The sequence below is a fragment of the Coenobita brevimanus genome, chromosome 54 (assembly GCF_032717465.1).
Source record: "Coenobita brevimanus isolate Jiangsu-jjx chromosome 54, ASM3271746v2, whole genome shotgun sequence".
Taxonomy (NCBI): domain Eukaryota; kingdom Metazoa; phylum Arthropoda; class Malacostraca; order Decapoda; family Coenobitidae; genus Coenobita; species Coenobita brevimanus.
The window spans coordinates 39,264,512-39,290,460 of record NC_137007.1 but is presented as its reverse complement, the minus strand read 5'-3'; the positions used below and the strand labels follow the sequence as shown (position 1 = coordinate 39,290,460).

Sequence of the window (25,949 nt, the reverse complement as noted above, 5' to 3'; positions counted from 1 at the left end):
AAGAACAAGTGGTCTACTGTCACAGAATACTCTTGCAGCATTAGTGAAACAAAGGGCCTGAGAGGAGAGTGTAGTTGTGAGAGGCATTGCGACTCGTAGCAATCAAGACAACTGATACACATCTTGTGCATCCAATTCTTGTGGTGGAAGTCATAAGTATAGCGGAGACGTTCATTTTTTTTAAGTGCCTGGCCTGTACTGGAACAGCATCAGTAACCTTTTTTTTTTTTTCTGTCAGAGCAATTATAAATAAAGGAATCCTAATCTACGCATGGCATGGATTCATAGCCTTCATAGGCACTAGATCCTTTGAGGCCATTAAATAAGGTTTGTTTTTCTCCTCGGTAGCCATGAGCATTGCCTTATGAGATACTGCCTTTCCATAGATCATGCTGGGCATGTGCAAATCAGCAATGTTGCTTGCTATTCCTGACTCATATGCTTTTCCAAGTACTGTTGTCATTTTGTGCCTGTACCGTCTGCAGGGATTGTAGGTTGAGATGTGTTTCTGCTTATGTTCTCCCTTTTTCCTGTGTTTGGGGGATGGGAGTTTGGCTCCATCATAGCAATGTCTGTTACTGATTTCAACTCCCGAGGGGGCAGAGTGGCTCAGTGGTAGTGGCACAACCGAGCTTGCTAGAGGCAGCTTGGCAATGCAGAAGGAGTTCCAGTGTGCTTGCAAGATGTGGCACAACCGAACTTGGTAGAGGCTGCTTGGCAATGCAGGAGTTCCAGTGTGCTTGCTAGATGTGGCACAACCGAGCTTGCTAGAGGCGGATTGGCAACACAGGAATTCCAGTGCATTTGGTTGATGTGGCACAACCGAGCTTGCTTGAAGCGGCTTGGCAACGCAGAAGAAGTTCCAGTGTGCTTGCTAGATGTGGCACAACCGAACTTGGTAGAGGCAGCTTGGCAACGCAGAAGGAGTTCCAGACCACACACTTCCTGGAGTCCGGCAGGCTTCTCCAACATGACACTGAAGCTGGAGTAAGCCCCCCCCCCTCCACACACACACATCCCACCCACAGGTAGAGAGTGTCCTCCTACTCCTAGTAAAGGATTCCCAGGCTTAGTAGCATAACTTGTTGTCGTAACTGTCTCGAGTCCCTTCTAACTTCACCGCTAGACCCACTTTGGGCACAAACCACACAACCCTATCGCCAGGCTAAGAGAGAGAGGAGGCAGACATCAGGCCTCCACTTTCCGGAGCTTGGGTTGTAGCCTGTCTCCCCCTTAGCCCTATCGTCATTGATCTACTACACTACAACAGTACTCGCTACAGATGTAGAGCCAAACCCTGGCCCCCTTCCTTCTCCAGAGAGTACCCAGCGGCAAGTGTACGGTATCGGGACACCCTCTAGATCTCCCCTCCCAATTCCCCTTCGCCTCAATTAACCATTTCTCATACCTCACGATATTGAATGTAAAGTTGTATATAGAGGTTTGTTCAACAATTTATCTTTTGTCTTGTCATCTGGAGTTTCTGTGTCTACCCTGTACACTTAAGGTGTGTTGAATCCTCCTTTGGTGTCCCTGTTTAGGAGAATCCCATTACGAAAAGCATTAGTACAACACTCGCATTACTCAGGCCTGGACTGAAGTAGGGACGTCTCAGGCAGTACCTGCCACCCAAGCCAGGTCTTGGTGCTGTGTGCACACGAACTAGGTCGTCAGCGCTTCGGTAGCTAGACGTCTGGTCAAAGGCGCATTTCCATCCTCTCATTGCGTGGCTTAAAAGTACTGATTGGATCCGGATTCCGGCATGAGTGACGCTCAGAGCGTTGCTTCATGGTTTTAGGAGGGTGAAAAGGTCATGCCAGCCTCCGTGCCATGGTGTCGTGTGAAAAATGTGGAGGAAATGTGATCACGTGTGGAGGCTGTGTGGCACACTTACACAGGCACAGCCTCCATACGTGATCACAAGGCGATGCGATGTCATCATCTCAAGGGCGGGCTAAAGCAGCCCTTCTATACTGTTCTGATGTTACATCTCTCTCCTATATGTAATGTAACTTATAAATTCCCTTACGTTAGATTGATTTGATTTTATAATATTTATCGGTGAGAAAGTTACAGAGTACTTATACAACAAAAGATGTTGGTGAATTTTGCCACACATCTCCTTCATCAAGTAAAATGATATATAGTTAGCGGTTATAAAATTAACAAAAGGGGGTGGTGGATTTTACCACACACCTTCCTCAACAAATTAACACTGTTTTTTATATATACAGTCAGTGGCCATAAAATCACGTCCTATAATAATTATTAGCTATAGTATGCGATAAACGATGCAAATTGATATATAAGGTATCCTGCATACTGGAGTGAGTAATAACAGCAGGGCAGCAGAGAAAAACAGAATGATAGCAATGGCCTCAGCCAAAGATTCTGACAGCGCAGCGCCCTGTGTGTCATATCATATGCACGGAGTGACATGCAGTAAGTTACCGTTCCCTTCTCTGTTCAGCCTAAATTAACCTAACCTAAACCTAAACTAACCTTAACCTAACTTTATCATAGATCAACCTAACCTACCTAACCTAAACTAACTTAATTTACGAAAAGACTGATTTCTCAGAACAGGGAGGCTTTAGGAAGGGAAAAGGTTGTGTAGATCAGATATTCATTCTTAGATCTTTAGTGGAAAAGTTTCTAGAGAAGGGAAAGAAGTTGTAAGCGGCTTTCATGGATTTGGAGAAAGCATATGACAGGATGGATAGACAAGGATTGTGGAAAGTATTAAGAATATATGGAGTAGATGGGAAGTTGTTGAATGCTGTGAAGAGTATGTATGATGGTGCTAAGGCTGCAGTGCGTGTAGATGGTGAACTGAGTGAATTTTTCTCATTGAAGGTTGGGTTGAAACAGGGATGTGTCATGTCTCCATGGTTGTTCAATCTGTACATGGATGGGGTAATAAAAGAGGTACAAGGTAGGGTAGTGGATGTTGGAGGGTAGTGTTTGGAAACTCCCTGTACTGTTGTTTGCAGATGATACTGTGTTGTTGAGGACGAAGGAGAGCTGCAAGGCTTGGTGGATGAGTTTGGGAGAGTGTGTAAGAAACGGAATCTAAAGGTGAATGTAGGGATGAGTAAAATGATGGTCTTTGAGAGAGGTGAAGTCAGTGAATGTACAGCGAGGTTGGATGGTGAGGAATTGGAAAATGTGAGTACGTTTAAGTACTTGGGTAGTGTGATGAGTAAGGATGGAGGTTTGGAGGGTGAAGTGCTTGAAAGGGTACAGCAGGGAAGAAAGGTTGCTGGTTCCTTGAAAGCAGTGATCAGAAGCAGGGGAGTGAGCATGGAAGTGAAAAAGTTACTACATGACAGTATTGTGATACCAGCTCTAACGTATGAAAGTGAAGCTTGGATGTTGCTGGAAGGACACAAGTCAAGAGTGAGAGCAGTGGAAATGAGTTATTTAAGAGGAGCCTGTGGAGTCACGTGGAGAGAGAGGCTGACAAATGAGGATATAAAGGAGCGTTGTGGTGTGGATGTGGATGTGATGGGAAGCGTTAGGAGGAAATACACTGAGGCAGTTTGGCCATGTGGAGAGGATGGAGGGTGAAAGACTGACGAAAAGAGTGTATGTGAGTGAGGTGGAGGGGGGAAGAGGGAGGGGGAGGCCGAGGATGAGATGGAGGGATGGGGTGGAGAGGTATATGAGAGAGGGGGGTGTGAGTTGGGAGCGGGGCAGTGAAATGGCGGGGGACAGGGCGACGTGGAGGCGATTTGTTTGTGGCCACCCCGAACGGGATTGAGGCGTCTGGCAATATATATATATATATATATATATATATATATATATATATAATATATATATATATATATATATATATATATATATATATATATATATATATAATATCGACCTGTAGTTACCTATAGGTCGATAAGACATCCAAATATTTTCCTGACACGTCAAAATACAAGCTAAAAGGGAACTCCGCGCTAGCGCGCTAAGCGGAACGGTAACTTCCAGCATAAGTCACTCCGTGCATAGGACACCAGTGAGTGATGGCCAAACAACACCCACCTACTTGACACCACATACTCCCTTTGGCCGACCCTCTCTCAACTTCACAACTGTCTAGTTCATCAGCATTACACATAAGCGGTTTCTTGTATGTACATTGTCTTGAGTGCTATATTTGTTAGCGGCAATTGCTAAGCTTTGCAGTATTATATTTCACTCTGTGATACACAATCAGAAATTTGGCGAGACCTACCACCTTTTGTTATATATGTACTCTGTATACCTTTACAACTATAAATATTTCAGTTACAGAAGTATTTATATTATATGAATTATCCCGGGCTTGATTTAGGATTCGGGACTTTAGCCGGCCAATCCTGTCTTCGGCAAACGGCTCATCTGTTCATTGGGTGTAGTAAGATAGCTGGACTGGCTCTAGTTAAACCCACGAGAAGAAGAATCTGAAGGGCTGGCACGGGGAGGTTAACAGCTCTTGCTTTGCCTCAAGAATGGCCACTCCGAAAGACTCGGGTCTTAAGGGAAAAGTAGCACTGATTACAGGTAAGGTCTGTGTCATGCAGCTTTATCGTTAGTCTTGTATACTGTATCTACGTTACCCACATTTTGATGACCTTGCAAGAAGGGAACAAGTCAAGAGTGAGGGCAGTGGAAATGAGTTACTTGAGAGGAGCATGTGGAGTGACAGAGGGACAGGTTGACGAATGAAGAAGTGAGGGAACGTTGTGGGGTGGATGTTGATGTGGTTGAGAAAATTAGGAGAAATACACTGAGGTGGTTTGGACATTTGTCGAGAATGGAGAATGAAAGACTGACCAAGAGGGTGTATGTAGGTGAGGTGGAGGGAGGGAGAGGGAGGAGTAGACCGAGGATGAAGTGGAGGGATGGAGTTGAGAGGCATATGAGGGAGGGGGGAGTGAGTTGGGGGGAGGGTAGTCAAATGGTGGGTGACAGAGTGACTTGGAGGTGTTTTGTCTGTGGCCACCCTTTGTGGGATTAGGGCGTCAGGCTATAGATAAATAGATAGTTTCTCATAGCCAGTGGAATATGATTTTCGGACTTCTGTAGGTATTTTTCATAAGCATCCGACCAAACTAGTGTTTCACTTATGGTCATGAGACTATTCCCCATGAAGACAGCAACACTTGAGTTATTAGAATTATGATTAACATAGGAACTGCTTGATATGTTTCTGTAGTAAATATAAAAGTGGCGGTCATTGAGTTTGTACAGACCTTCCTACATCCCTAACTGGTGGTTTTATGGGTTCGCAATCTTCACTTACCCTTGCCCTCTCAGATCGTCCAGTCGGTACTGGTATTATTTTACAAGTTGCCAATATGTGGTTCTGGGATATTACCACCAATAAATGCATAGTATGATACCCAGCTCTAAGGTAAGCATTCTGCTGCAGCAAGTTAGGTTAGGTTAGTTTAGGTTAGGTTCAGAAAAATATGCTGTACAACCTGGGGGGTGTATTGGCAACTTGTAAAAATTGCTCCAAAATAGAATGGACATGCCTGATGTGAGTCACTGGAGGGTAACCGCATAGGTAAATATTGGTTTTCAGCCCATACTCTTTTTCCCACGAAACCTAGGTTTTTCTGATGTTTTTTTATGTGATTCATTCGATTTTCAGCAACATTTCCTTCGGAAATGACCAGATTTTGATATATGACCCCCCCCCGTCCCCCTGCAATAATGGGGGATCTTTGGGGAATCGGGGGTTTTACTAAGAGGAGAAACACAGAAAATGGTCAGTTCCGAGTGAAATGAAGCTGATAATTGAATGAATCATACCGAAATCCATTGGAAAAACCTAAGTTTCATGGGTAAAATACGAAGCTCAAACCTATCCTAACCTAACCCAACCTAAAACCTAACCTAACCTAACCCAACCCAACTTAACCCAGACTGAAAGTAACCTACTATTCAAATCTTACATCTTCTTACCTTACTCGTCAGATAGGGACACTGAACAGATAGGGGCAAAACACTGTGGGACCTAAGAAATTCTATCTATCTATCTACAGCCCGACGCCCTAATCCCGCAAAGGGTGGCCGCAGACAAAACGCCTCCAAGTCGCTCTGTCATCCATCATTTGACTACCCTCCCCCCAGCTCACCCCCCCCTCCCTCATATACCTCTCAACTCCATCCCTCCACCTCATCCTCGGTCTACCTCTCCCTCTCCCTCTCCCTCCCTCCACCTCACCTACATACACCCTCTTAGTCAGTCTTTCATTCTCCATTCTCTTCACATGTCCAAACCATCCACTTCTTGCATATCATCAGACATACTCCCTCTCTTGCCCTAGCATTCTCATTAACTCCCGCACATATACCTACACCATGTTCCCACTCTCTCACCCTTTCACCTTCCATTTAGTTTCAGTCAGTCCACATATATCCACTCTTGCATCCTCAAGCACCTGAACAATCTCTCTCTCTTCCACTTCATCATTCACTCCTCTCACATTCCATGTTCCCACCCTCAGTATGTCCTTTGTCCGTTCCTTAGTCGTCAACATATGGTCCGTCCTGGTCAGAGGCTCTCTATTTGCTTGTTTAGTTAGTTCTTTTTACGGGGTGGGGCACTAACCCACCACCAACCCTTTTAGTCGCCTCATACGATAAGCAGGGATACTGGGGGAGTATTCTTGGAACCCCCCTACCCCCAGGGGTATAATTTCCAGTGTTAATAATATTGAAAGTGGTAGGTGGGGGCACTCACCATCCACTCATTCAATGTAGTGCTGCTCTCAGGTGACTGCCTTTTCCTCTCCTCCTTCCTTCTTCTTCTGTCTTTATTTTCATAATTCTTTCCTCTTCCTTCTGCCTATGGTGACTTACACTTCCTCTTTTTGTCGTTTTTTCCTTCATTCTTTCCCCTTCTTTCAGCATATGGGACGCAGAGTGACAAGCCAAATGGTTTCCTGTACACCAGGAAACTATTTACTATGCTGGGTGGTAACCTTATAACCAAATTATGATGCCTGATGGTTTAGTGGGTAATTAACGCTCTTCAGTCAGATTGAGCCAGTGCAGGGTTATATCTATGTGGTGGTTGGAGTTTATTGTGCATGTAATGCCACTGAGGGATGAGCGAGGCTGGTCATTCATCGTAAATATCAGGACCAACTTATCTAGCCCCTGGCTTCAGTGCTCCTCGTGGGGCAACACAGGAGTAGATAATGGATGGATGAGTAATATTGAAGACATAGACCTTGATAATTCCTAATGAAAATGCACAAGTGTGGTATTTACAAAGTAATGTTAGGCATATTTATAAAATGATGGGGAATTGCCTAGAGGGCGAGTAGTTATGATGAGGAACAATCCATAATTTGACAGAGAGTCATCTGCCAGAGAATTGTGTCGATGGGGTATTGTACCAGGACCTTACATCCTTCCAAATGCATTGTCTATGTAGTCCTCTCTAATGTTATCTCTGATGGAGCCTTCTGCACAATGCTGCTTAGCAGGATTGGTGGAAATCTAGGAGAGCTCCCACTCGTTTAATACGGTCTTTAATTTTTCCTTTATTAATTTTCTGGGTAACCCACCATCCTCTCACATGATATAAACTAACGTTGGGTGCTGCCATTAGATGACTCTACACTGAGTGACAAGTAACTGTTTCTATTTCAAAAAAAAAATTACACTGATACCATACATTGACTGGTGTCCCATTTGGGTGTCTTTAATATTACAGCATGGTACATCAACTGCAGATCTATGTGCATTATTCATTTGTTATTTTTAAGGATGCAGGCTGCTTATACAGTGTTGCCTTGGTTATAGAGATTTTTGTAATAACCTCAGAAAATCTTCACTCTTATCGTTATCACACAGTTTTTGGCTATATAAACATTGGTATTGTGCACTTGAGCTGGTTTCTACTGACAATGATGGTGCAGTGTCTGTCATTTCTGGTGGTTTTGAGGGATTCAAAGATGAGGTCCTACTTGAGGAGTTAATCTCTGGTGGTGGAGACAACTGACGTTCCATCCTCTAGCCACAGAACCCTCGTCTCAGGTCTGTCTTTAGCATCTGTTTCTTCTTTATTGTGCTCTGTTCATCACTTTCTATTAACCTGACCATGCTTATGTATGTTTCTGATACTCACCATGACAGTATATAATTATGTATGTACTTTATGGGTCTAAGTTGTTGTAAAAGGGAAAATTTGGCCTTGCACTTGAGATACGTGATAGCAGTTTGGATAAATCCCATCGTTCTATCCTACTTTATCACCTACTATCTTCGATGCCAGTTATGCGTGATAACCAAGGGATCGGTGTAATAGGAAATGGGGAAAAAAATGAATGTACATGTTAGCATTGTGTACCCAGTATTTAAAGAAAAGAAAAAAAAAACTATACCACCAGCAAAAAATAGATTAATGAAAGTACAGTTTGGTACTAGTAGGAAGGTTTCTCAATACTGTCTATCTATAGCCTGACAACATAATCCCATAAGGGGTGGCTGTTTGTCTTTACAGTAGTTTTACGGGTAGGGGCACTAGCCCACCACCAACCCACTTGTGGAACACATGTGAGCTGGTTATATGGTTACCACTTAGCATTGTAAATAGTTTCTTGGCTTACACGAAACCACTAGGCTTGTCACTCAATGTAAAGTCACCAGAAAAGGAAAAAAGAGTAATAAAAAGTGACAGGAAAGATGGGAGAAATAGGAAGAAGTAGGATGAAAGGAAGGCAGACACAGAAAAAGAATGATGAAGGTGAAGGAAGAAGTTGGCAACAGTACATCAGGTGAGTAGATGTTGGATGTCACCATATACCAAAGTTTTCTCATTACCTGTACCATAATTGTAAGCCATTAAACTTATCTGTTCAAAGACATAGCTAATTTAGATTATTCTTGCTGCTACCAGATGATTATATTCAGTGTAGGAAAGCCACCTGGTAGTGAAGAGTTTAATGAAGGCTGTATCTGATGTGTCTTCAAACAGTCTTTCCTATCTGAATAGCAACACTTACCATGAAGTAACAAAAATATACCTAATAATAATAATAATGATGTCTTGGGTTTGAAAAGGGTTAAGTATGGATGTAGTAATGCATAGTGTCATTTCAGGTGCAAGCTCTGGCATTGGTAGAGGATGTGCAGTTGCTTTTGCTCATGAGGGCTGCTGTGTGGCCATTACAGGAAGGAATGCAGAAGCCCTGAAAGAGGTCATCAAACTTTGCATTGAGACTGGGCTGCCAGAAGAGAAGGTAAACTATTGGCCTGTTGGCAGTATTCTTGGTGACATCATAGCCTTCATAGCACTGTTTTATTTTGCATTTTATTATGTTGTTACATCAAGATTTTCTCTGGTGTTATATGTTTGTAGAATTGACAGTTTACCTCACAAGCATAGAAGAGAATAAAAGTGTAGCTAATGTTGTATCATCATTGTATCATTTATGAAGGCTCCAACATGTTTGCATGTGTCAGCCTTGGTCACCTAATGGTAACTTTCCATTCTGCTCAATCTCCATCATTCATCCTATTCAGTTCCTTAACCTTGAGGTAACTCGCTGTGACCTTGTCCCAGGTCTTTTCCATCTGCCTCTCTTAACCCTACCTCTGATGTTCACACTTCTCACTTTCCTTACCCAATTTTCATCTTTCAGCATCTCCACATGCCCATACCATATGTCTCCCCCCCCCCCTCATCATAATACCAGTACAGCCTGGTTCCATCCTTCCTCTCAACTCTTGAATCATAAACCTAGTTCCCCCAGGTCTCGCATTCAAGGACAAAATATACATCCACCGGATCATTGTCATTTCTTCATGATTGAGCTAATGAATATCCTCTTCCATCACTGCCTCACTACCATACAGCATTACACTCTTAACACATGCCACATACAAAGACCACTTAGCACGGAGTGAGAGCCCTCTTAATGTCAGGAGAATCAACAGCCCCCAGAATATCCTTCAAACACTCCTTACGCTAGCCACAGAGCTAGGTCCAGCCCCACCTTTAGCACGTAACATATCCCCCAAATAATCAGACTCTTCCACACACTCGAGAGACTCACCAGTAAGATCAGTCTTTTCATGCCTGACATCTCTACATCTCTCCTCAACTCATCTATCTATCTATTGCCAGACGCCTCAATCCCACATGGGGTGGCCACAAACAAATTGCCTCCAAGTCGCCCTGTCCCCCGCCATTTCACTGCCCTGCTCCCAACTCACACCCCCCTCTCTCATATACCTCTCCACCCCATCCCTCCATCTCATCCTCGGCCTTCCCCTCCCTCTTCCCCCCTCCACCTCACTCACATACACTCTCTTCATCAGTCTTTCACCCTCCATCCTCTCCACATGGCCAAACCACCTCAGTGTGTTCCTCATAACGCTTCCTATCACATCCACATCCACACCACAACGATCCTTTATATCCTCATTCGTCAGCCTGTCTCTCCATGTGACTCCACAGGCTCCTCTTAAATAACTCATTTCTACTGCTCTCACTCTTGACTTGTGTCTTTCCAACAACGTCCAAGCTTCACTTCCATACGTTAGAGTTGGTATCACAATACTGTCATGTAGTAACTTTTTCACTTCCATGCTCACTTCCCTGTTTCTAAATCACTGCTTTCAAAGAACCAGCAAACTTTCTTCCCTGCTGTACCCTTTCAAGCACTTCACCCTCCAAACCTCCATCCTTACTCATCACACTACCCAAGTACTTAAATGTACTCACATTTTCCAATTCCTCACCATCCAACCTCGCTGTACATTCACTGACTTCACCTCTCTCAAAGACCATCACTTTACTCTTCCCTACATTCACCTTTAGATTCCGTTTCTTACACACTCTCCCAAACTCATCCACCAAGCCTTGCAGCTCCCCTTCGTCTTCACTCAACAACACAGTGTCATCTGCAAACAACAGTACAGGGAGTTTCCAAATGCTATCCTCTCTCACCAGGGCCACTCCAACATCCACTACCCTACCTTGTACCTCTTTTATTACCCCATCCATGTACAGATTGAACAACCATGGAGACGTGACAGATCCCTGTTTCAGTCCAACCTTCAAATAGAGAAGTTCATTCAGTTGACTGTCCACACTCATTGCATCCCTAGGACCCTCATAAAAAGTCGTCATGATATTTAGCAACTTCTCAATTACTCCAAATATTCTTAATACTTTCCACATTCCTTGTCTATCCACCCTTTCATTTCCTTTCTCCAAATCCATGAAGGCTGCAGACACTTCTTTCCCCTCTCTTAAAACTTTTCCGCTAAAGATCTACGAATGGATATCTGATCTACACAACCTTTTCCCTTCTTAAAACCTCCCTGTTGTTCTCCAACTAATTCCTCTGTTATTTCCCTAACTCTGTCAATAAGTATCGTGCCATATACTTTTCCCGTTACACTAAGAAGACAAATGCCACTGTGATTACCACATACTTCTTTTTCCCCTTTTCCTTTGTACAAGGGAATGATTATACAGTATCTGACTTCCAATCCTCCAGGACTCTACCGTCCTCCCAGGCCAATCTGCACATTTTGTACATCCATTCTACTACTATCTCTCCCCTATGCTTCTGCATTTCACCACACACTCCATCAATTCTTGGGGCTTTTCTCATTTTAACTTTCTCCATTGTTTCCACAACTTCCATCCTACTGATTTCTTCCCTTCTTCTCACATCTGTCTGTCTCCCAGCCATTCCCCAGCCACTTACACTCGCATTACGTTCATTCTCTATGTTCAACAATTCCTTAAAGTGTTCCCTCCATCTGCTCACTTTTTCTCCCTTCTCCACTAGTATCTTTATCTCTTTTCTATCGCTACTTTAATGGTCACTGCTCCTCTGAACTGTCTGCTTGCATTCCTCCACCTCTACGACGTGCGCGTAGCACCCGTCTGGCAGCAAACTCTCATCCCTTTTATGTCCAACTCTCTAATGCAAGAGTTAACCGTTACTCCCAGTCATTCATTTATGCAACAGGTCAGCTCTGGAACTGTCTCCCTCTATCTGTATTTCCTGCTGCCTATGATCTCCAGTCTTTCAAACGCAGTGTGTCCAGGCATCTCAAAATGATCGGATCTTGAATTTGGCTCTCTATTGTATTTTGTTTTTCTCTTGGAGGGAACTGTTACTGCGGGCTCATGGCCTTTGATTCCTTCTTCCTCGCATAAAAAAAAAAAAAAAAAAAAAAAAAAAAATCTACCATTTTATCTTTCACTCCCCAACTAATATCTCTAGCACCCTGTCTAACTTTCTTTACCTCTTTCCAGAACATTTGCTTACATTCCCAGTACTTTACTCTTAAAATCCTTCCAAATTCCTTATCACTCTCTTCGTACTCTCTCATACTAATCGTTTTACCTCTGCCTTCCTCTCTACATGTAACTCTCTCTTCCATCACTCAACTTCTTCCACTTCCCAGTTTCTCATCCACTCACTATATGCTTTCTTTTGTGCCACAGCCTCTCTCACCTCTTCATTCCACCATGCTGTTCCCTGCACTCCCTTTCATCTTCTCTTCACCCCACACACCACCTCACATGCTGCACAGATTTCTTCTGTGAATATCTTGCACACACCTTACACGTCCCCCATCTGTTCCAATCCATATTTACCCAGTTGCTTATCCACTTCCCTCTTTTATTCTGCCTTTTTTCCAACCTCTTGTAACCTTTCCACCCTCCATGTATGCACTACTTCCTCCTGTCCCTCCCTTCTTCTATTTCTTCATTTCATTTGGACCTTGATTCTGACCACCACCAAGTAATGGTCAGAAAGTCCACTCCCCCAACATCTATATACTCTTGCATCCATTACACACCTTCTCACCCTGTCATCCACACACACATAATCAGTCATTGCCTTCTGTTCATTCCATTCACTACCTACCCTTCTCATCACTCTTCATGTATACCAGTGGATCATTTTGTGCCTGAAGAGGGTATTGGCTATCACCAACCCCCTCCTGGCACAAATGACCACTAATGCACTGCCATTCTCATCCATCTCCAGGCACACCCCACGCACCAGCTACTTCATCCACCGTCACATTCCCTACTTTTCCATTCATATCTCAAACCAAAAACACTCATTCCTTTCATACTTTTCCATGCATGCTTCCACATTTGTCCAGAACTCTTCTCTCACTCAGCTTGCACGATCATGTGTTGACGTATACGCGCACACAATCAGCCACATTATTAGTCCAACTTTCAGTCTTACCCACACAATCCTTGAGCTAACTGATCCATTCATTCATTCATTCATTGCCAGACGCCATGTATCCCAGACGGGGTGGTCCATGCTCTCTTATATTCTCCTTCCATCTGTTACTCACAACAGTACACACTCCTTCTTTTGCCCTCTCATTCTAACCTGCTCCTGCACATATACCTCATCCATACACCCATTATCTCACACTCTGACCCCCCCATTTAGTTTCAGTTTATCCACATACATCACTCTTGCACCCTCAAGCACCTGGACAATCTCTCTTTCTTTCACCACATCATTTGCACCCCTTGCATTCAGTGTAACTATCTGTACCATGTTCACTGTTCGGTCCTTAGTCGTCACCTTTTGGTCAGTCCTGGTCCAAGGCTTCTTGTTCATAGTTTTAGTAAGTTGTTTTCTGTGGAGGGGCACTAACCCTCCGCCAACCCACTTGTTGTCACATAGGGAACACTTTGGTTATAAGGTTACCACCCAGCGTTGTAACTGCTTTCCTGGTTTACAGGAAATAATTTGGCTTGCCACTGAATGTAGAGCTACCCTAAAAACAGAGTACCACTACTCTAAGTGGGTGGATGATGGGCACCCCCACCTACCATGTGATGGGCACCCCCACCTACCATGTATTATACTCATATCGTATTGTACTCGTTGCTGGCATATTGCTATTCGTATCTTCCATTATTTTGTAACTTTATCATTTCTGCTGCAGCTGAACAATATTTGTAATTATTGTGCAGTTTGGGTTTAATTAATATATATATATATTTTTTTCAGGTCCTGTCCATAATTGCTGACTTGAGTATAGACAAGGATTGTGAACATGTTGTCAATGAAACAGTGTCACATTTTGGTCACCTTGATATATTGGTGAACAGTGCTGGTATGTTGCATATCTCTAATGCTGTATCTGTAGCTGTGCAAAAATTGTACACTGTAATTAGTATTTTAAATAGATGTTAACTCCTCTAAAAACTATAAGGTGGAGTGACTTCGAACAGCTTTCCTTTCTTCTTGAACTTCAATTATAGGTTGAAGGCAAAATGCAGATATTGCATATGCTAGTGGTGCTGTCTTCTGTTTATACACAGAGAAACATATCCTTATAGAAAGAGGTTACTGCACTCATTAACTTTCTTAAACAATAATGAATGTACTTAGAACTTCCTGGACCTGAGTATATATTGTATTTTTAACCTCGTAATTTACATAAATAAAGTACAGTATTGTGCATTTTATGCGTAACTGAATTAGAAATATGGTATAATTTTCAGGGATCTTGGTGGCTGGTGACATTGAGTCAATATCAATGGAAGACTATGACAAGCAGATGAATATTAACACGCGCTCTCCATTCCTAATGACAAAGTTGTCTTTGCCTCACATCCTAAAAAGGAAAGGAAACATTGTCAACATTTCGTCAGTTACTGGACTTCGAGCTGTAAGTTGTCGTACTACTGAACCAGTTTTTTAGTCACATTTTTTTTTATGTCTTAATTTTCTATAGGTAATGTTACTTTAGTCTATCCCTCCTTATCCTGATACCGTAATCCCAGAAGGGGTGGCCACAGATGGATTACCTAAATGTGACCCTATCTTCTGCCATCAACCTGTAAATTAGAAATCAAATTACACACATAATGTGACAGTCAGATTATTAGATACATTAGTATCTCAGTCCATGTATGTGTATTGCTTTTGTAATGCCACAAATGCAGGCAGTTTAATACTTGTGCAATATGCCTTTTAAGCCTGCAACAGCACACCCTCCCTAATCCAATTTTCCATAAAACGTACACTCAACCCTCGGCTATCACTCCCAATTGGTCCCGCTATGGCTGCACTATAGCTGAAACCGTGATAGCCGAATTGAAGAACTTATGGTAATAATTCTAATTGGTGCCATGACCTCAATATTTACCCCTAAGATGCCCTTTTTGTACCACATATTAATATATAATAGTCTAAAAATGAGCATGTTTTATGATGTGATCACGATTCTTATAAATACCCCTCACAGTTGATTCATTGATGTTATATTTCTTCCCCACACTTCGCTTGGTTTCACCATTCTCTATAAGTTTCACATTTCCAGTTTATCAGCATAACTTAGGTTCTTCCTCGTCTTTATTTCCCTGCCAGGTGTCGCAGCATTATGTTGGGTGATGGTAAGGGGATGGGGAGGGGTTACATTGGCCATGGTCATATCATAAAAAAGTTATTGTTCTCACTATCACTGTTCACGGTCTGAGGGCGCGCACTTGAATGGTTTGGCGGGCAGGAGACTCGGCCGGGTTGCCGATCAGCGCTCGGCTGGCGCTGACGTCACACGACCAATCACGGAGTGACACTTTTGTTGGCTGGGCGGAGCACTGGAGCCTGGCCTTTTTGAAATTTTCGAACATTTGCAGTGCATGATAGCAGGCATTTAGTGCATGATAAAGGTATTTGGGTTGTTTTTTATATATAGGCGTGATAGCGAGATACGCTATAGCGGAACCCGTGATAGCCGAGGGTTGAGTGTAGTGTGTGTTTTACTGGCTGCCAATTGAACTTCATCATGGACGTCTTAGTTTATAAAACACCCTTCCTTTTAGAGTAATTGTGAGCTGGAGATGAGCAGTTTTTCATAAAATTGCATGGGTGGGAGTGTATCTCTTGCTATGGACGTAGGGGTTTAATGTCTGCCCTTGAGTGGGATTAAACCCAGATTAGGAGGATCGGTAGACACACTGGCAACTGACCCGACTGCTTGAGGTTGTCTGTTTTCAAGAGAAAAAGAGCAAATTATTTTATGGCTATAGATTAAGGAGTCAGTTTATGTAAATATGACATCAGATCTCTAGAAGAAACCTCTCATCATTACAGTGTACAGAACAGTAAATCCTCATTCTAAAGTTGCCTATTTGCTAGTACAGAGTATTCCACTGCTATGTGTAAAACCAAAACAGATTGTTTCACTGCCTTATATAAAACCAAATTGCCAAGTACTCCCCAGTTACAGTACCATTTGTAGAGAATATGTTAGGATATAGAACGCAGTTCTTACTTAACCCCTATCCGCCGGGTAGCATGTATACATGTCACAATCGGGCTGTTATTGGGCCACCAGGTAGGGGCTGTACATGCAAGCGTCTTCCAACCATGGTTTCAACCCGCGACCATTTTCTCTCATTACCATTGGGTAGGGAGGTACCCAAGGTACCCCACTGATGTGCGGTTCAATATGCACATGGCCTTGTGACAGAGCAGTGCGATGTCTTCCTCAACCTCCTCGTCTGATTCCGTTCCTGCACCCGCCGGGCCAATTGCATCATCAACCCCCGCCAAAGTTCAGCCCTTACTGGCGGGGAAAGGGCTAAGTGACACTGCCATAGGTCGTTCCCTGGAGAAAACTGTGTCCCCCATGAGCATGAGTGGCGAGACTTCCTCTGAAAGAAGGGGAAGCTTCCACACAGGAAGTGAAGTATCACGCCCTCCGTCCCCAACCTGCCCTGGAACGCCTGAAAAGCCACTACAGTTGCTACAGGAGAAGGGCAGTAGTCAACTGGCACTGTATTACTGTATTTTATTGCTTTATTGTATTTTATGCATAATTTTCATCTTTTACTCATAGGAAAGTTTTTAGATAGAGGGTTGAGACGGATTATAACACAATATCCAGCTCCGTGCCTAATATTGAGCCATTGGGGGATACTATGCAATATCTGGCATTTTACAATATCTGACGTAGGGCTTGGCTGAATTATGCAGGATAATTGAGAGTTTACTGTAGTATTGTCCTGAAGGGGTTATAACTAGTGTAGGTACTTCAAATTAGTCTTCGGATTGACTTTTGTCTGGTAGGTAATATGACATGCATATGTCTGAATGAATATACCTGTAAGATACAGTCAAGATTTGGGGGCCTTGAATGGTAAGTGAATTAGTATGAGGCCTATTTCATTGAGCATCCTATTGATAAGTTTTTATTTCGTATTACACTATTCTCTTTTACTTTGGACCATGTATCACCATATCCTTGGTTGGGAAAAAGAAATTGAGATATTGATGATATTAATGAGATGCTTATTTCCAGTTCCCTAATGTCGTGGCCTATAACATGAGCAAAGCAGCCGTGGATCATTTGACACGATCAGTGGCCTTGGAGGTGGCCAGCCGAGGTGTGAGGGTCAATGCAGTCAACCCAGGAGTCATTGTAACAGAGGTCCACAAGAGGGCAGGCATGAGTGATGAAAACTATGCCAAGGTTTGTACTGAGCCCTTTCATTTGAGTTACTTATATATTGTTGACTATACGTTACGACTATTATTGATGTTTGTTCTGAAGTTTAAGTTGTTTTGACTGTCAACATTTTTTGCTGGGAAATAGGCTAAGATGGAAGAATTATGTCTGCCTTACAGTAGAGGCAACCCCTCATTTCCAAAGGGTTGTACAGTACTGTAGTCGATGTGATTTGCCGAACCGATATATTGCCGATGTTTGCTTTTTTCCAATATCGAATCGATACCGATTTTCACTGTTGATGTTGGGATATCAAATATGGGCAGAAGAAACATGAAAATCCCCTTTATTGAAAATTTTGTTCATTATTTTACCTGATTCTGTGTGATAGAGTGTTGTTACCGTGACACTATTTTTTATCTGTCTATTTATTGCCAAATGCATTAATCCCATAAGGGGTGGCCACAAACAAATCGCCTCCATGTCGCCCTGTACCCCGCCATTTGATTGCCCTGCTCCCAGCTCACCCCCCCCCCTCTGTCTCATATACCTTTCCACTCCATCCCTTCTTCTCATCTTTGGTCTCCCCCCTCCCACTACCCCCCTCCACCCCACTCACATACACTCTCTTCGTCAGTTTCTCACTCACAATCCTCTCCACATGGCCTTACCACCTCAGTGTGTTTCTCCTAATGCTTCCTCTCACATCCACATCCACACCACAATGCTCCTTTATATCCTCATGTGACTCCACAGGCTCCTCTTAAATAACTCATTTCCACTGCTCTTACTCTTGACTTTCGTCCTTCCAACAACGTCCAAGCTTCACTTCCATACATTAGAGTTGGTATCACAATACTGCATGTAGTAACTTTTTTACTTCCATGCTTACTTCCCTGTTTCTTATCACTGCTTTCAAGGAACCAGCAACCTTTCTTCCTTGTTGTACCCTTTCAAGCACTTCACCCTCCAAATTCCATCCTTACTCATCACACTCCCCAGGTACTTAAATGTACTTCCATTTTCCATTTCCTCACCATCCAACCTCACTGTATGTTCACTGACTTCACCTCTCTCAAAGACCATCACTTTACTCTTCCCTACATTCACCTTTAGATTCTCTTTCTTACACACACTCCCAAACTCATCCACCAAGCCTTGCAGCTCCCCTTCGTCTTCACTTAACAACACTGTATCATCTGCAAACAACAGTACAGGGAGTTTTCAGACACTACCCTCTCTCACTAGGGCCACTCCAGCATCCACTGCCCTACCTTGTATCTCTTTTATTACCTCATCGATGTACAGATAGAACAACCATGGAGACATGACACATCCCTGTTTCAACCCAACCTTCAAAGAGAAAAATTCACTCATTTCACCATCCACATGCACTGCAGCCTTAGCACCATCATACATACTCTTCACAGCATTCAACAACTTCCCATCTACTCCATATATTCTTAATACTTTCCACAATCCATGTCTATCCACCCTGTCATATGCTTTCTCCAAATCCATGAAAGCCGCATACAACTTCTTTCCCTTCTCTAGAAACTTTTCCACGAAGGTTCTAAGAATGAATAACTGATCTACACAACCTCTTCCCTTCCTAAAGCCACCTTGTTCTTCTCCAACTAATTCCTCTGTTATTTCCCCAGCTCTGTCAATAAGTATCCTGTCATAACACTTTTCCTATTACACAAAGAAGACAAATGCCTCAATGATTACCACACACTTATTTTTCCCCTTTTCCTTTGTACAAGGGAATAATTACAGTATACCTGACTTACAATCCTCTGGGACTCTACCTTCCTCCCAGGCCAATCTGCACATCTTCCACATCCATTCTACTACTATCCCTCCCCCATGCTTCAGCATTTCACCACACACTCCATGAATTCCTGGGGCTTTCCCCAATTTGACTTTCTTCATTGCTTCCTCAGCTTCTGTCCTACTGATTTCTTCCTGTCTTCTCACCTCCCTCCTTCTCCCAGTTGTATGGATTTGGGGGATTAACTGTATATGAGAATAATTCTTCCATTTGAGCAGTTCTCAGCTCTGTGAACCTAGATATGAGAATAATTCTTCCATTTGAGAAATTTTCAGCCCTGTGAGATTAAGACAGAGTTAGGGTGATAATGATGCCTTCAATTAATAGTTCCTAGAGCATGGAAAGACGACGCATGCCATGGGCCGTGTGGGTGAGGTGGAAGAGGTGGCAGATGCAGTGGTGTTCCTGGCATCAGACAAAGCTTCCTTCATCACTGGAGCCACCCTGCCCATTGATGGTGGACGCTCATGCATGTGTCCACGTTAACTATACTGATTCTTCTGGAGGAATAGTTGAAAGCTGTCCTCCCCTACCCCCCTTTTTTTCTCTCTCTCTTGTATCCACCAAAAATTGCCTGTAAAAGTTTCATTTTTTAACTTCAAAAACTAATTTGCCTGTTTCTTCCTGTTAACAGTACCAGTTATATGATTTTTTTTTCTTTAATATTTTAGAACACAATTCTGACTTATATGAAGACAGTCCGTATCCCATTTCTGATACAGTACAGTACCGTACCTACTTAATAAGAGCTACTTGGAGTGTGGGTGTTGCCTTGTTGGAAATTTAATTACTTATTTATATTAAGTCATTGCTATTGTTATTGTGTAATTATTGCTGCCCTTCTGCTACCTGTTACTTTATATGCAGCTATGCTTTCTGCTACCAGTTACAATACTTTGTGTGCAGTTTGCTGTAGCATAGCTGTTGGAACAGCAACAGAGTTTTAACAGTTTGTTGGGTTGTTTATCATAGCAGAGAGTAGTTTATGTTGTGGTATTGGTGGTGTGTGTTTATAATGCATATACAGTACTTCCATTTATACAGTAAAACCTCAGTATGACGGACTTCAATAGATTGGAATTCACTTTTATTGGAATCGAGGAGCTACTGGACTAAATTCCAGCTTATTGGAAAATGTCCCATAAAGCTAGAAGTAGTCCGGACTGCCTGACCACTTCAGCTATGTTCACCACAATAAGGTAAATGAAAGACATGTTTATCAATGTACAGTACAGTAATATTATATAGATTTTACTATTTCATTAATGTAGTGAAAGTATAACACAGTACAATGGTAGTGAAAACAGTTGAAAATCCATTGGTGCAATCTGGACTAATGTCTGATATATCGGAAAAGGTCTGGATTAGCAGGTGGAAGTCCAGATGTCGCTTTTTTTTGGAGTGGCTTGGGCCCCAGTCAGTCCATTATAGTGAGGTCTTACTGTATTATTCAGAATGATCTTTCAAAACATGTTTCACAAGAATTATTGCACCTAGAAAGTTGATTTTTTTTTTTTTTTTTTCTGTGCAGCCCATGACATTGGCAAGCGCAAGGAGCCTGTACAGCTGGGGTGTTTGGAGAGGCAATGTAAGGCTCCCCCCCCCCCACAAGAAAATTTTGCATTTTGGCTAATTTTATGCTCATTTTGAGGCCATACAGAATGGGTATACAACATAAATATAGCATATCCTAAAATCATCTTTAAGTACTCTGTGCCACTGAGTTATGATTCAATCTCTCCAATAACCTTATACTACAAAAATTCAAACGCTTACATTTCGATCAGACAACTTTACAACTGTAATAAACTAGTAACAATAGCATTAAAAAATAATGATAATTTAATCAATGTATTAATCTCAGTTACAAATAGTTAAAGACATATCCAACATAATTTTCTTGCTGGTAATATATGATATGCAATATATATACCCTATATATATTTTTTGTTTTGGCGAAAGGTGGGGAGGGGGGGGGGCCATGGCCGCATGGCTCCCCCCCTCTGTACGGCACTGGTTATTAACGTTTTCTTTACTGAAATGCATTTGGCAGTACATGTATACTTCCATTCTTAAAGTTTGGAAGTAAACATGTACAATACTTCCAAACATCATGATTGTCTGCACAGTTTTGCTGCCTTGGTAGAGCTCCTATAATCCTTACATGTGGTCTTCAGCTGCAGAAAAAGCAGGACTATATGGCAACACTTTTGTTCTTGACCAGTGGTAACATTATTATGCCATCAATACATCATGAAACTTCGCTAGTTTTGATCAATTGTAGACTGCGTATATGACATAGTTTCTCAAGTGTCAGGACTCCAAAATATCTTAATACATAACAGCTAGCAACATACATATATAGTCTAGAGGTTAGGTCAATGTCAAACTCAGGGACCAAAAGGAAATGACATTAGCACCTCTCCAGAATGCCTCTCACTTGCAAAATTATCCACGAACAGCGCCTCATGACCATACACACACATACACACACACAGGCTTCTAGAACATTTCCATAACAGTATAGCACATGTGACACGGCCCTGCTAAACGAGAATGTAGGAATTTGAGCTCGGAAGGAGACTGGCCATAGAACCGGCAGATAGTGGAGAGAGCGAATAAGAAGAGGGGTCTGACTAGACTTAGTAACTATATTAAGTCCCTGTATAATACATATGCTCCTCAACTGAGACTTTTCTTTGAAGATAATAAATCGAGATCAACTCCCTGTATTCATCTTTAACTCCTCCTCCTCATCAATTTCCAAAATAACTTTAACCAAAACTCAAGACTTAAGTATTACAAGACTTAAGAGTTATATATATACAGTATATAAATGGTGGCTACGAAGCTTCAACACAAGCGCCAATCAGATTAGTAGCCTTCCCACCACCCATTCCTCCCTTGTGACAGTTTTTCAAGTAAATTAGTGTGCATGCTCCCTTGAAAGGAACGGGAACTCTGCGCCCAAAACCAGGACAGACCCCATATATATAGAAACATGTCGTAAAGTGACAGTGATGATGAGGAGGATTTTACCCTCCATGTAGACAGTGATTTAGAAGAATCTGATAATGAGTGTATGTCTGAGGAAAGTTACAGTGATCCATTGCATGAGCAGTTTTTTTTCACTTTTCATGATCCATTGCATGAGCAGTTTTTTTCACTTTTCATTCTTAATCGTGTATGGTCTTGCCTTGCTTGGTTGTGTTTACCCTGGAATGCGCCTGTACACAGGTCACCTGCTCACCCACAAAAAACTTATTATTTACTGCAAGTAATTAACATAAAGTACAAGGTAAATAAATACATGTATAAACTGTGCATTTTGTTATTTTCATTCATTTCATTCATTCATTATCTAATCCTGTGTTGCCCCATGAGGAGCATCAGAGCCCAGGGCTACGCAAGTTGGTTGTGACATTTAAATGAGTGACCAGCCTCACTCATCCCTGAGTTCCATTACATGAGCAATAAGCCCTAACCATCCCTTGGATATAAACCTGCACAGGCTCAGTCCGATTGGAGCACCTTAATTACCCACCAAACCACCAGGTGCCATAAATTGGTCATATGGTTACCACTCAGTGTAGTAAATGGTTTTCTGATGTACAGGAAACCAGTTTGGCATGTCACTCAGTGTAGAGTCACCTGTAGACAGAAGGAAGAGGAACAAATGAAGGAAAGAAAGGCAGAAGAGGAAGGAATGAAGGAAGAGAGGAAAGGGCAGTCCCCTAGGGCAGCACTACATCGAGTGAGTGGATGGTGAATGTCACACACATAGTTTTTTCAAGCATATATATTTATTGGTTATTTATGTATGTATATTTTAACAAAATTTATGAAAAAAAAAATATTGTTTTTATTTCTTTTTTTTATGTTGGCACAATCTTTTGGGGTTTTATCTGATCCATCCATCCATCCATCATCCAATCCTACATTGCCCCATGGGGAGCGTAGGAGCCTGGGGCTAGGCAGTTGGTCCCGACATTTAAGAGTGAGTGAATTTAAGATGAGAGTGAATTTAAGATGAGAGTGAAATCACTGATGTAAAACAAAATTACACAGAGTACAGTAATTAGTTTGGACACAGTGTTAAATTGAACCCCCCGTTCCCCCTGCAAAGCACCAAAAATGTTGTGTGATAACTCGGTGTGTGGGAGATGGTGGCCGCTGACTGAGAATGTGCCGCTTAGTAATGAAAAAGGTTATAATATGGATTTGTGCACAGTACAGTATAGTGTTGTCATATTATAGGCTTGGTTATTTAGCCTCTTAATTACAGGTGGAATACTGGTACCGTCATGTTCATTCCCTCAGTCGTTATGGGTGGAATACATGTTCTCCTAAAAATATGGTAACTGAAGTTAACCCCCAATTCTTGTATCCGATGAGGTTATGTCATGGAAAGTGGATCGGATAACGATTTTTCTGATATCAGGATGATTATATACAGGGATTCTGTGGGGTTTATGTTTTAGAACAAGAGGCACACACTCAAAATTTACAAAAAATAAAAAATAAGTAAATAAATAAATAAAATCCTACCCCCTAGACTAGTTTCGTGGCCTTCCCATTGGCCTCTTCCACCCTGGGTTAACTCAGATCACCCTGTGAGCAGAATCAGCCTCAGGAAAGTGGGCCATGTGCCATTAACTGTAGCTGGAGTTGGCATTGACGTATTATGTGGGTAATAGGCCTCAATTCAGTCTCAAGCAGTAGTCGCTAGTTATGCACCCATTTGTACCAGCGATATCCCGTGATCCTGCGAAGACACTTAGTACCAAAGGAGTCAATTTGCCGCTTCAAGTCACTGTTAGTGTCCATTTCTCACATTCATAAAGTTAGACAGGGAACACCAGTACCTTGAAGATGCAAACTTTTGTCCTTCTACACAAGTAACGACAGTGCCAAATACCCGAATTGAATGAATCCATAACCCCATACATATACACTTCTGCAATATACTGCACTGTATCAAATGAATTTTTTTCATCATCATCATCCTTTAAACCTGTGTTGCCCTAAGAGGCGTGTAGAAGCCCGAGGCTAGGCAAGTTGGTCCTGACATTCAAGATGAGAGTGGCCAGCTTCACTCATCCTTGAGTGGCATTATGTGAGCAATAAACCTCAACCACCCCTTGAATATGAACTGACACATGCTTAGTCCGGTTGGAGCACCTTAATTACCCACAAAACCACCAGGTGCCATAGTTTGGTTATATGGTTACCACTCAGTGTAGTAAATGGTTTTCCTGGTGTACAGGAAATCATTTGGTTTATCAAAGGAAGAGGAAAAAATGAAGGAAAGAATGACATAGGAGGAAGGAAGGAAGAGAGGAAAGGGCAGCCACCCAAGAGCAGCACTACTTTGAATGAATGGATGGTGAGTGCCCCACCTACCACCAATGAATTTTTAAAAAGTTTTGTTCAATAATAAATTATTTTATGTGGTAGGTGAGGATGCTCACCATCCACTTACTCGATGTAATGCTGCTCTCGGGTGTCCACCCTTTTCTCTGCCCCATCCTTCTTTCCTTCCATCCTCTTCTGTCTTTCTTTCCTTCATTCTTTCCTCATCCTTCTGCCTACAGGTGACTTTACTCTCCCTCTTCGGTCTTTCTTTCCTTCATTCTTTTCTCTTACTTCTGCCTGTGGGTGACTCCACACTGAGTGACAAGCCAAATGGTTTCCTGTACTCCAGGAAACCATTTACTACGCTGGGTGGTAACCATATAACCAGATTTTGGCGGCTGGTGATTTAGTGGGTAATTACGGCACTCCATTCTGATTGAGCCAGTGAAGGTTTATATCCAAGGGGTGGTTGGGGTTTATTGCTCACGTAATGCCACTCAGGGATGAGTGAGGCTGGTCACTCTCATCTTAAATGTCAGGACCAACTTACCTAGCCCCGAGGTCCTATGCTCCTCATGGGGCAACGTAGGATTGGATGATGAGTGAATGAATCAGGGTTGGGTCCAAGTACAGGCTACTGTACTTAAGTCCAAGTCCAAGTACATGTCATTGTACTTAAGTACAAGTACAAGTACAAGTACTTTATACCATACAAAAGTGCTCCTCTTTCGAAGAAGGAAATTAAATGAATGTCACATTCTAAAGGTTAAGTTATTAAGGTAGAAAGTACCGTATTAGAATGTAAGTATACTTTATTATTCAAACCATTCCTATTTTCTTCTGTGACAGAATATTAAGTCTACTTAATGATACCTTTATAAAGTCCAGTAGAATATATAAAGTTTTGTTAAATATAACGTACTTGATTGTACTTGAAAGTACTTGGTGTTTTTTCAAGTACTTAGGGTCTAAGTACAAGTACAACCAAAATTTTAAACTCCAAGTACAAGTACTTGAAAAACTGTACTTAAGTCCAAGTACCAGGTACAAGTACTGTACTTGGACCTAACCCTGGAATGAATGAATGAATATTCTTTCATTGCTGTTTATTTCTAACCTTTATTCTTACTATATAGATACCCCGAAAATATATAAAATATACCTGTGAGGTGTTATACGGATTTCAGGATCTTGAACAGTAAGTGAATGAGTGTGTGATACTTAGCATCCTGTTGGTTTACAAATATAGGTTGCATCTATTACCCACTTATGTTTACCTCTGTCATACAAATAGAAT

The 25,949-nt window shown here is 42.1% G+C and overlaps 1 protein-coding gene across 1 annotated transcript; it reads left to right on the top strand.

Moving 5' to 3' along the window:
* The first annotated feature begins 4,422 nt into the window (after nucleotides 1-4,422).
* LOC145400967 (putative oxidoreductase TM_0325) lies at nucleotides 4,423-21,259 on the top strand. The gene is made up of 6 exons (XM_080273330.1): nucleotides 4,423-4,539; nucleotides 9,100-9,239; nucleotides 14,016-14,121; nucleotides 14,513-14,679; nucleotides 17,317-17,487; nucleotides 19,625-21,259. The coding sequence occupies exons 1-6, from the start codon at nucleotides 4,488-4,490 to the stop codon at nucleotides 19,781-19,783; spliced, it is 795 nt and encodes a 264-aa protein (XP_080129456.1). The 5' UTR covers nucleotides 4,423-4,487; the 3' UTR covers nucleotides 19,784-21,259.
* Nucleotides 21,260-25,949: the final 4,690 nt, after the last annotated feature.